Source organism: Carassius auratus, chromosome 34, assembly GCF_003368295.1.
Source record: "Carassius auratus strain Wakin chromosome 34, ASM336829v1, whole genome shotgun sequence".
NCBI classification, from domain to species: domain Eukaryota; kingdom Metazoa; phylum Chordata; class Actinopteri; order Cypriniformes; family Cyprinidae; genus Carassius; species Carassius auratus.
This window is the reverse complement of record NC_039276.1, coordinates 19598359-19609773: the sequence shown is the minus strand read 5'-3', so window position 1 is coordinate 19609773 and position 11415 is coordinate 19598359. Positions and strand designations below refer to the sequence as shown.

General features: G+C 39.5%; 1 protein-coding gene across 4 annotated transcripts; it reads right to left on the bottom strand.

Moving 5' to 3' along the window:
• Positions 1-441: 441 nt before the first annotated feature.
• tnfsf11 (TNF superfamily member 11) lies at positions 442-6941 on the bottom strand. 4 transcript variants are annotated; one of them, XM_026218520.1, is made up of 4 exons: positions 6588-6941; positions 4243-4278; positions 2275-2410; positions 442-2095 (listed from the first exon to the last, which is right to left on the bottom strand). In XM_026218520.1, the coding sequence occupies exons 1-4, from the start codon at positions 6786-6788 to the stop codon at positions 1662-1664; spliced, it is 807 nt and encodes a 268-aa protein (XP_026074305.1). In that variant the 5' UTR covers positions 6789-6941; the 3' UTR covers positions 442-1661. The 4 variants fall into 4 exon arrangements, with proteins under 4 accessions (XP_026074305.1, XP_026074307.1, XP_026074306.1 ...); XM_026218522.1 differs by having other exon boundaries at positions 6603-6937; XM_026218521.1 differs by having other exon boundaries at positions 442-2086; positions 6588-6935.
• Positions 6942-11415: the final 4474 nt, after the last annotated feature.

Sequence of the window (11415 nt, the reverse complement as noted above, 5' to 3'; positions counted from 1 at the left end):
TTGAGAAATACACAATGGGACGCAGTTTTGTTTTAGTTCTCCTACTTCTATTCTCTCAGCATAGAAGAGGTCCAAACTAAATTCTGGTCCATTTATCTGCAGTGAATAAAAGGATAAAACAACCGCCATAATAAGTGGATATTATTTTAAGGATGTTCCCACCTCACAGCTAGCGTAATTCACCCATTTTCTTGACAATACCACAAAGAAAGGAAAGACCAAACATTTACTTTAGCTGTCACATGCAGAGAAGAGCCAGTTAACGCTGGGAAATGCCTGGACTTTTTCTCTGTCGAGGCAATATTAAAATAGCCTTAACACATGTCTAAAAGAATGGTGGAAAACATGGTGCTGCATGGAAAACATGGTAAATAACAGTGTTTAACACTTCATTTCACATTATTTTAAAAACTAAAAGTATTTTTCATCAACAAGTTGGTATTTTATTTAGAAAAGTATCTTTTTATTAGGCAGAATAGTATAAATAAACATAATAAAACAAAACTTTTGCTAACATATGAAACAGAAATTTGACTTTTTAAGGCTGCAATCCTTTTTAGGCTTGCTTTGGGTTGGGAACAATAAATTCTGCTGTCCACAAACATTTGCACACAGAATTGTCAAATGGATTTTACTTAAATACAAAACAACTCAATTTCTGCTTTAAACAGGAGCCCTGTGCCTCGGACAAAAGCGCATGTATAACTGACCTAAAGTCAATGCCCTTCATCCAAAACCTCTTGAAGCATGGAATAAAGGCAATTATACAATTATATACACTGTACAAAACTTTACAGACAGAACATTTGACGAACATTCCATCATCACAGAAAATAAATAAATACACTTAGTGCATTACAATTTTTTTTAAATTAGAGCATACCAAACTCAGTTTGGTTCTGCACAACGCTTCTCACACTGAGTTAAAGACAGTCCAGCTGCCTTGATTTTTGTTCAATGTTTGTAGACGTTTTGTTCAATTTAAATGTTAACACCATAAAATAAACTAAAACAAAGGGCAGCTCATATGTCCAACAGAAATTCACCAATCAGTAAAACATAGGAGGGGTGAGAGGACGTGTCTATCCACCTGTTGGGCATAATTCAGTTGTCCTTGACAGATTATGCATGATCAAAGTTCAAAGTTCAATTAATCATGCTTGTTTACGTTTTTCCTACGAGGACTAGACTTTACTAGGACCGTCCAGCATCTCTCCACCGATGTGATTCACTGCATGCTTGTTGGTACTGGAGCATTTTAAGAGTAAGGTACCAGTATTTGACTGATGCCTATTGCCAGGCACAATTTTTTCCTCGGCCCTTGTTGAAATTGTGATCGCATCCCAGGGATTGTGTCGGGACCCTCTCTGGTCAGGGCCCTTGGAATCACCCTATTCTTCACCCCTTTGCAGCGCCTCTGATTTCCAGTAATGATACTTAATTAAAAAAAACACACAGACAGAAGCCTGAGTCTATACTTGGTGTTCTAGTGCTGGTCCTTAAGAGCTTCAATGGCACAACTGCGAAGTGTTCAAACTTATAATGTGCTCTTAAAAGTTATCTATGCTGAACAAAAATTCAGAAGTCAGTGATCAAAAACAAGTGCTCAGTGGTTCATGGTCACTTTGCAAAATGTGCATAAATATGTTCAGTAGCAAAAATCAATTGCTTATCTTAAAAGTACCAAAATAAGTGCCTTCAGCCGCTGGGTCCAGCAGCCATGCATTGGATACGCGGACAAAAATCCCGTCGCCCTTATTGAGCTGGATGCCTCTGCCCTGCTCCACGCAGTACATGTTGTACGGCGCGATGTTCCACTGCAGCGTGCCGCCGCTTTTTGTAAGAAGGACAGGTGTGATTACAGACTGAGTGTGCTTCTCGTGATAAATGTACTGAAACAACTGTACATTGCTGACATCCTCTTTGCCCGAGTCGTGTTCCTCAGCGTATCGAAAGCAGGTCTTGGCATATACATAATAGTAGCCAGCTTCGTCCACTAGAATTCGTCCGTCATGGTATTTCATCTTCTTCAAATACAGCCCTTGAAAATCATCCCAGGTGATTATGGTTAATTCATTTCGATCTTCTGCAAAAGCAACACAGTCAAAAAACAAAAAGATTGATGTAAATATGGTTATATATTAGATAACTTCCTTTCTCTTTAGTTAAATAAAATTGAATATATTTTTCATGACAACACTAAAGTCACAAGTCTTTAACATGTCAGGAAACATTTCATGCCACGTGATTCTGGAATAAACAGCATATGCTTACTGGCTGCAAAGTTAGTCGGCGTCCTGATGGGAAGGTGAGCTGACGGCATGCGCGTGTCCTTTTTTTGTCGAAATCTTTCCTTCTTCTCCTTGCAACCTTTGATTGGATCGGCTATTAAGGTTTCACTGTGCATTTCCTGAGAAAGAACAACCAAACACATTACCGAATGATATTCACTGTGCAGACTCATCTACACTCCAATAAGAAAACAAATAAACAATGGATATTTCATGTTTATTGTAGATATTTCACATAGAGGAGTGGGATTTTGGACTAGTCACATGACTATTCTAAAAGCTCCAATAGTTCCAGAAACTCAAGCTGGTTGGGATCAATATCATTCTCTGATAAATCTTCATGGGTGACATCCATTTGGAATCCACGTGATTGGTGAATTATAGATTTATCAAATCAGATTTGGCATCAGGTTCAGTTGGTTGTGCGAATGTTCTGCAGTCACAAGCTGCTTTGTTACAAACTAATTTCTCTGTGAGCTACACTAGGAAGGATGGATGTACAGTAGGAGTTATATACTTTAACTCAACACTGTGCACTATGCAGAAAAAGACTTGCTAGAGACTGGAATGCAGTAGCATTGTCAGGCTACAAATGTGTCATGCTGTTTCCTCTCTACAGTTTCACCTGCTCAGGTATGACTGAAATGTGAGAAAGTATTACATTTCCGTTGGTGTCAACAATCCAGCTAATCCGGAACACACTGAATTCTTAAATACACTCCCTTCAACTTGAACATGTTGCAAGTATGTCGTCATTTTATGTATGATACCACAAAGAGATCCATAAACGTGGTAGTAGATTAAGGCATAAGTATCAAAATGTGATAATATTAGGGGTTTTTTGTCTTAAACTAGCATCGAATAGCAAGCAAACACAATAATTAGGGCTTTCGAGCGCAGGGTTCTGGATGTTGTGTGGTGCTCTGACCTTCGGAAGAATTTTGGCAGACCAAAGATTGCATTTGAGCAACATTACAAAGGCATGACATAACATATTTAAACACTTTTTTCTGATTTACATTTCCTCTGACATAAGTTGCCCTAGGTTAATGATAAACACAGTACACTTCCCAAGACTCAAGACCTGGCAAAGCAAGCTGTCAGGGGAAAAAAAAAAACCTTCAAAAAGATCATAAACAGAAATTTGATATAGCATTAAAAGCATAATACAACGACAAGCCCTCATAACATAAACAAAAGAAGGAAATACTCTTTTTAATTCCTGTGTGAACTAAACTTTATCTCCCCTCTGATCTCTTTTCACAGATTCTGATATTGAGACAAATCTATTTCTTTACCACAGCCGAATGACTTTTCCAAATCCCATAATTACACTATAAGCACAGCACAATGAGCACAGGAGAACTGCATTCACACAGACCATAGTATAGATTTGTAATTATTGAGCCAGTAACCATCAGACATGGCTAAATATCCAGACAAAAGCTCCTGACAAGAAACAGTTCCAGGGACTTAACCGACTACATCATCACGCTCAAGGAAATGCTGTACAGCAGCCGTGGTATTGTGGCGTGTTTATTCTTGCCTTTAAACATAAACAAAATATGTGAAAATACCAATGCAGAGCTTATGTTTAACAATCGGACACTGGTACAATTAATACAAGAAGCACATTCTGCTCATCCAGTAAACACTACTGGCAGACCACACTGGCAGTCCTTGTTTGTACTAACAGAAAGAAATGCCTTGCCATAAGCACATGAAATGTTAATATAATGTTAAGACTGATTTGTCAAATTAGTCTCAGTTTTTTGGCATGCAATCCAACATGCACTTCTTTCAAAAGATCCTAAAGGCAAATTGTGTTATGTAAAATGTGGAAAATAAATGCAAACCGCAAGAAACTGCAATCTGATGCTGTTTCTGCCACTGAGCCAAGATGCACAAACATGAGAAACACAGCCTCGTCTTTTGAAGATTATTAGCTCACCTCATTAGGACTCTGCTGGGCTGAGGTAAGGTCGACCTGTAAAAACACAACAAACACAGTTCAGTTACAACACTGCATCCAGTGGTTACCACTGCACACTGCAGGCTTTTAATGAACTAATGGGAAAGCAGGCTTACTTTCGTTAAGTTAAACTCTGCTTTATATGCTCAGAGAACAAAAGTGTTGTAAGATGTGCATTTAAATCCAATACCATAAGAACTATTACGTTTACTATTACTATTAGCAAGGTAAAACATCCTGGTTATTCTCTTCAGACATGTCCTGACCAATGCACTCCTTCAGCATGGTTGATAAAACTGAATAACTATTATGTTATTATTATTATAATGTTAATATTACATACTATAACAGATCCACTTCTGCACCCGCAGAATGCTGCAAAATGGAACGGTTGCCATTCATAAAATTCTACAAAAACTATTGCTTTCATTTATTGCATATTTTGACAATCTTTTTTACTTTTAAGAGTCTAAGATCTCACATTTTACCAAGGTAAAATCTATTCCCCAGAATTACATAGATATAACCTCAAAATAAGGGCAGAAATTACAAAATCACATTTCCATTTGGGTCTAATGAAGGAAGATGATCACTGAGGTTTCGTCTTCGTCATGTATCTTCAAGCACGAATACGTTTTTTCTGCTATCACTACATCAGACATATTTTCTGAAATGATATAAACTGTTCCCACAGAGACTATTTAAAGCGGTAGAACTAGGGCGACAACACCTATCTGAAACTATGAATAGTGCAGGTGCTCAGTTACAAGGTAATATGATATACTGCAAAATCCGAAAATCTTTGTTACCGCAAGTAAAACCTGATGGAATGCTGAAAGACCGAATGAGAGAGACACGTAGTGTGTGATGTTATTCTGCTTTCCTCTGATGCACTGAACTGCATTTGAAATACATGCGCTATAAAAGGAATGAGAAGGAATTTTTTTTGGTGAAAGCATTTCATTATCATATATGGTTGGGTTATGTTGAGGATTGTGGGGATGCCATGAACCATGAGCCAAACACAACCAACATTTATCTTTTTCCCTTTCTAGCATCTGTTTCTTTGGCCCTCCACAAGCACATGTGACATATACTGCTGCGTTTTAGCCAAAGCTTCATATTCTCCACAGAATGCAAACTACAGGAGAGAGATCTGGGGATGACAACATGTGAGAGCTTATTCTCAGCATCCCATTCACTGCAGCTCCGCCAAACACTTAAGTATCAGACCACCAGATGAAGTCAGAGGAAATGTTTTGGAGAATCAGGGTGAAAGGGCAAACTTGACATGCCCAGAAAAAAACAACCTTGCAAAAGGGGGGATAAACTATTTAAATTTATCACAGTTCCTGAATTTAGTAAATTATGTTCAATATTATTAAAAAGCATCTTATGATGCAGCTAGAAAGTTGGTACAGGGTGAAATCTACACAAAGTAGAACCTTTGACCACTTTTATAGCTTTGCTGACTTTAATACTATTCCAATGTACTCAAAAAAGATTTAACAGGCATGTCCAACCTTTTGATGGAGACTGTATGTCTTTCTATCCCTTGTGGGAGACCCTCATAAACAGAGTAGTGACTGTTTTCTCCATATTTTTGGAAAGCGCAGAAAAAGGAAACCAGTGCTGGAGCAACAACACATTCATAAAGAACAACACTGCCAAAAACCAACATTTCCTGCATCAGCACTTGGATTATAAAGTTTTTCCCTGAACAAAACTTGTGTGCCAAAACTATTTAAACATGTAATAACCATCCTATTGAACGACATTAACGTGTGCTTGTGAATCAATCAATTTGAGATCTACTCATAAAACACAACTGTCTCGCATTAATATATTTTTAGGTGATATTAGTAGCAATAAAGAAAAACACTCCTGGTCGCCTGAGATTCAGATCACAACTAAATATACTTTTTTTTTTTAAATAAACCAGTTTAACCAAACTAAATCAAATTGGAACGACGTTTAAATTCTTCGTTTAAATCAAAATTATCTACTTACGCTTTATGAATATTTTTCTTATCCATATAAGCTATGTTCTAAACAAGCGGCACAAAAAGCTCTGAGTGGGCACGAGACACTTCTTTTCGAATGTTCACGCTCGCGCGCTCCTTCTGATGTTCAAACGCGGCGCGCCTCACACACTCCGAACGCTCCTGCAACGCTTGACATTCAGAGTTCAGAGCAGGTTAAACGAAAGCAGGCCTCAAAATTGCATCTAAGACAGGATTCATGCCTCTAAACTGTGAAAATGCTTTTAAAAAGTGTTGTAATGAAAGAGTTTAAGAACTGTTTTCTCCCGGGTGCATGCTTACTTTAGAGTTCCTTACCTCTCGCAGATAACCGGTTAAGTGCAACAAAATCGCCACACTCGACGCGACCTGCAGCAGTCCCATGACAGCGAGCGTGAAGAATATGAGCGCTCTGTGCGTGGATCCCGTGTGCGGAGCGCGCGCCGGAGCCTCTTCCATATCGATATGACTCCGCAGGTACACGCGATAATCATTAGCTGCCATGAGCGCTCGATCGCGGCACAGATCCTCTCTCAGTGGGAGGACTCCGCAAATGATCAACGATTCATATAAACATGTGGGTGGGCAATGCCTTTGGTTTCGCAGACAGCCAATCAGATAATAGACACAGATGATCTCGCCTTTTCATGTTTCCTTTTTTTTTTCTGTTCTTCTCTTCACTACTTTTTGCGTGAGTTCAGGCGAGAGCAGGTTGCTGTAGTCATACTGCTATCTAAAGCGATTGCCATATGAGGACTACACTAACCCGGAGATGCATGTGGGCTTTACTTTCTACTTGTGTTTAAAATAAATCAAGGTATTTGTTATTATTAATCTTTCCTCGCCACAAAGTACCACACAAACCGCAATAAGATTAAACTGTCAACTTCCTAAAACCAGTTTGATTAACATGACAAGTGCATAATAATAAACCACTTGTACTTTAAACCCACTGTAATGGGACTGTGTTGATAATGACTTACTTCCTAGAAGTGATGTAATATCGTTGGCTCATTTCTGTTGTAATACAGACACCACACAAGACTGTGGCTGTGCTCAGTCTCGTGCTACCTAACTAGACAACATTTATTGGTGTTATACCTAGTGATCTGCCTACCAAGTCAATCATTTTAGGCATAAAATCTAGTGAGCTGCCTAGGTAGATGCCAGTTTTTAATACCTAGTCAGCTGCCTATCTAGATAGCATTTTTGGTAAAACTCATAGGGAACTGCCTGCACAAGACAACATGTGCTCATGTGCAACCTAACTATCCAGTATTTATGGGTGTTAAAACTAGTGACCTGCCTATCTAGTCACTCATTTTACCTAGACATTAAGGGGTCCTGAAGTAGACACCAGTTTTGGGAATTTTGCCTAGTGAATGCCTCTCCTAGACAACCATTTTTGGGTATCATATTTAGTGAGCAGCCTATGTAAACACCAGTTTTGAACATCATATTGAGGTGCCTACCTAGACAGCATGTTTTGGGCATCATGCAAAGTGAGCTACAGTATGCTGATAGCACACGTATATCACATAGATGTATATTTGACGTCTGCATTTCTATCGGCAAGACATTTTTTAGTGTTTGGTCACCTGCAATACATCTACAGGACGTTTCCTATCAGATGTCAAATAGATGTTTAGAAGATGTCTATAAGATGTTTATGACTTAGAGTGTATGTAAAACGGACATCTTAAAGTCGTCTGTCAGATGTTTGTATACAGCAGATGCTTTCCAGATCAAGCGATCTTTAACAGACATCTTGCAGACATCCTTGTGCTATCTGGGTTTATGGACAATGTCTACTGACCTACCTTCCTTCACAACATTTTTGGGAAACATTCCTAGTGAGCATTTTTGGATGTCATACATATTGAGCCACTCAAGTAGAGAGAAAATAAACAAAACAAATGAGCTGCCTACGCATTTCAAACATTCTAAGAAAGCAGCTCACTAACTTTTCAGACACCAGTGAAAAGTTTATTAATGCTGCTAAAACAGATGTTTTTGCTCCTACACAATCTATACCGTATTGAACAACTTACACAGAATTCGACCTTAACAGTCCAAAAACAGATTCTCCAAATAACGCTCACTTTTCAGATCAGCATCCATGATATTCCTTAAAAAAATCAATGAGTCACTGGGTGTTTATCTGAACTTATAAACACACTGAAATTCCTCTTGTTGTTGCCAAGCTGAAGCGATGCTAAAAAGCACAGAGCTCCGTAAACGATCGTGCATTTTGATGTTCAAGCAATTACAAACCCCAGCAGAATAACCTGTTTTAAAAAACTGTTATTTTAGGCAGCTTCAGAGAAAATGCAAGTTGAATTGCTAATGGTCAACAGAGTTCATGTGCTTTGGCTTTTCCTGCCTCCAGCTCTGAAACTTGTAATGCTCCAGTTTTTTCAGAACCACATTTATTACTCTGATTGGAGAGAGCTGGAGTTTGTGTGACTTCTGCGTAACTCGTGTCCACTCGCAGTGTTCTGGCAATGAGCGTTCCTGTGAATGACAATCGTGTCACCTGCATTCCCCTTCTGAAATTAGGACAAGGCCAGACAAGCTCGAACACACTCTATAACCTTATGAACTTGGCTGCCCTAGTGGGGGCCGCTATCCCACCGCACGCCACTTTCACTCAAGAGTCATTAATATACTGTGAGAACCCTCGTTTCGCCGTGGGTTTCTCGTGCCTTCAGCTATTTTCCACAGACGCTGCGGCAGGAAGGATTGGATGGTATTTATACTCTTTTGTTTTGCCATGTGAGCTGTTCTTGCCCAAGCCAGAAGGTAGTTGAATACGCCGAACCCAGCACTCCATCAGAATATGACAAACGGCCAAAACCAGTGTTGAGAGCAAAGCAGTTGAAACCACTGGCAGGCACTTTCCTCAGTGCTGAGCAGGCCCCGGGAGCGTATTATTAGCTCTCCTGTAAGCGTGGTACTGTTCACACAGGATGAGCGAGAGCACCACGCCAGAATCCTTCCCATGTTTTGCAGACTGTGTAGTCACCGTGAGGATGTTTTTTTCTGGCTGCAGACTCCATGTGGCTACGTTAAGTGTCTCAGGCCGACCACTTTCTTTGCATAAACTTCACAATATTTCAGCACTCAAGCAGAGGCAGGAAGTTCAGTCTGAAATATTAGCATCACCGCAGAGGCTCACTCTTGGGATTTTGTATCCCATGGAAATTTCATTGTCCTTTTAGCCTGAGGGATCACATATTCATAGCTCTTAATAAGACAGAAACGGCGCTGCGGTCATTGCTCATATTAATCAATGATCTGTGTCAGAGCTGCATACGCACAGGATTAAGAAGCCACCACGTTCCAGACTTCAGAAATGGGACATAAAAGAGTTGCAGTGTTGTCCTTTCCCTTCTCCGCCACATCCTGTGTGGTAAGTCATCCCAGAGAACACAAAGAACACCCGCCTCTTCCTCTTTTCTCCTTCCTCGCTCTCTCTTTTATTCTCCATAACAGAAGAGGTCTTGAAAAGGGCACTTAAGCTCTGCTCTATGTCAGAACTGCAATCTGCGCAGTTTATACCTGGTCTAATGAAGATTATTCCCAAAAAAACAACAACATGGTGACCGATAAGTTGGCAGGCCCACATGTGCCTTCGATACACACAAACTTGGCAAGAGCTCCAAAACACATGGCATGCTGGTTTCTAATTGTCTGGTGTAGTGCAGGATTCACTGGTTTAGTCTGTCAGGGAAATAAAAGTCTTGTTTACAAGTCTCTACGCGACTATTATAAGGGATGTCAAGTCTTAAAAAGATACTCAAAACAGTTTCCCTTGCGGACTGGTCCCCTTACATTTCAATCAGATGGCCATTTTCTGTCTAAGTAGGCAGTTATTGGTCATACTAAGTGCAAAGTGGACTAGACTTTATGATCGTAATAAAAAAATGTGGCTACATGAAGACACGGGGGAATGTGGTTTTTCACCGAGCACTGATTTGAAAACATCACTTGCAAAATAAATGTGCCAAAAATATTCAGGCTTAATACATGTATTCAGTTTCACTTTAAAAGTAGTTTCACTAGTTGGAATACAATACAGATGATTACAGCATGCGCCAATGGATTGACAGACAAAGACTGTTGTCATGCCAGAGAAATCACTCTAGTGTATGCTCAGTCTAGGGAATATATTGTCTAATTGCTTCTAGTATTTCTAGAAACTGTTATGAATCTTGTGCCAGCATATGCTGTGATAAGGTTTACCATTCTGAAGGAGGGCAATGACCAGCATAAACTCTTATTTTGATATGTGATCTATTGTTATGGTTAGAAGGCAGCTTATAAAAATGCTTGGCTTTAATACAGTAGAGTATTCACAAATCTGGCTGGGGTCAAAGTCTAAATTATATTTTTCAGTGAACATTGGGACAAAACCCAATTTTTTTTATCATTTAGGAAAAATAAATAGACTATAACAAACAGCTGGAAAGAAAATGTTTTGATAGCCTGTTCCATAATGCAGTCTTGATTGTATCAGATATCACAGACTTACTTGGTTCCAAAACCTAGTGAACTGGCAACAGAAGCAGCATTTTAGGCATCACTGACATGCTTCGATGCTAAAGCCCAAAGTAAACATTCAATTGTTCACAGTTTGTGTGACGTAGGTTTCAACATCAGCACAGTCTACTAATGTCCACTGTCCACATATATCCCAATTTTGTATCCTAAAGATAAAAAAAGGTCCATGAGATAGAGTACTACTATAAACAATATTTGTGTGATGCACACAGATTCCCAAATTAGTGATTGTGAGGTTTCAAGATGGTCAAGATGCTGACTAGGAAGCAGCTGCCTATGTAGGCAGCAGACAGCAAGGCAGCAAAATAGGTTTTAGTACAGCGCTAATATAATTCAGGTGCTTATTACTGTATCACTATGGGGTGATGATTTTAAGATGAACATTGTGGAATAAGGCAGTGGTAGACCATTTCAGCTAAACCATCAGTTAGAGGCTGCCCAGTCTCTCATTATCCCAAGATAAATTGTAACTGGCTCCTTAGAGAGTGCACAGCCGCATCCACGACTCCTGTCAAGACCGAAACATGCTGCATGTCACCAGTTTAGCACTGCCTCCCTGCCTCTTCCT

Coding starts and splice junctions, on each gene's coding strand:
- tnfsf11 (XM_026218520.1), bottom strand. CDS start 6,788: ATGGCAGCTAATGATTATCGCGTGTACCTGCGGAGTCATATCGATATG. Junction 2,411..4,242: donor CCCAGCAGAGTCCTAATGAG/GTGAGCTAATAA, acceptor GTTCTTTCTCAG/GAAATGCACAGTGAAACCTT. Junction 2,096..2,274: donor GCCGACTAACTTTGCAGCCA/GTAAGCATATGC, acceptor TTGACTGTGTTG/CTTTTGCAGAAGATCGAAAT.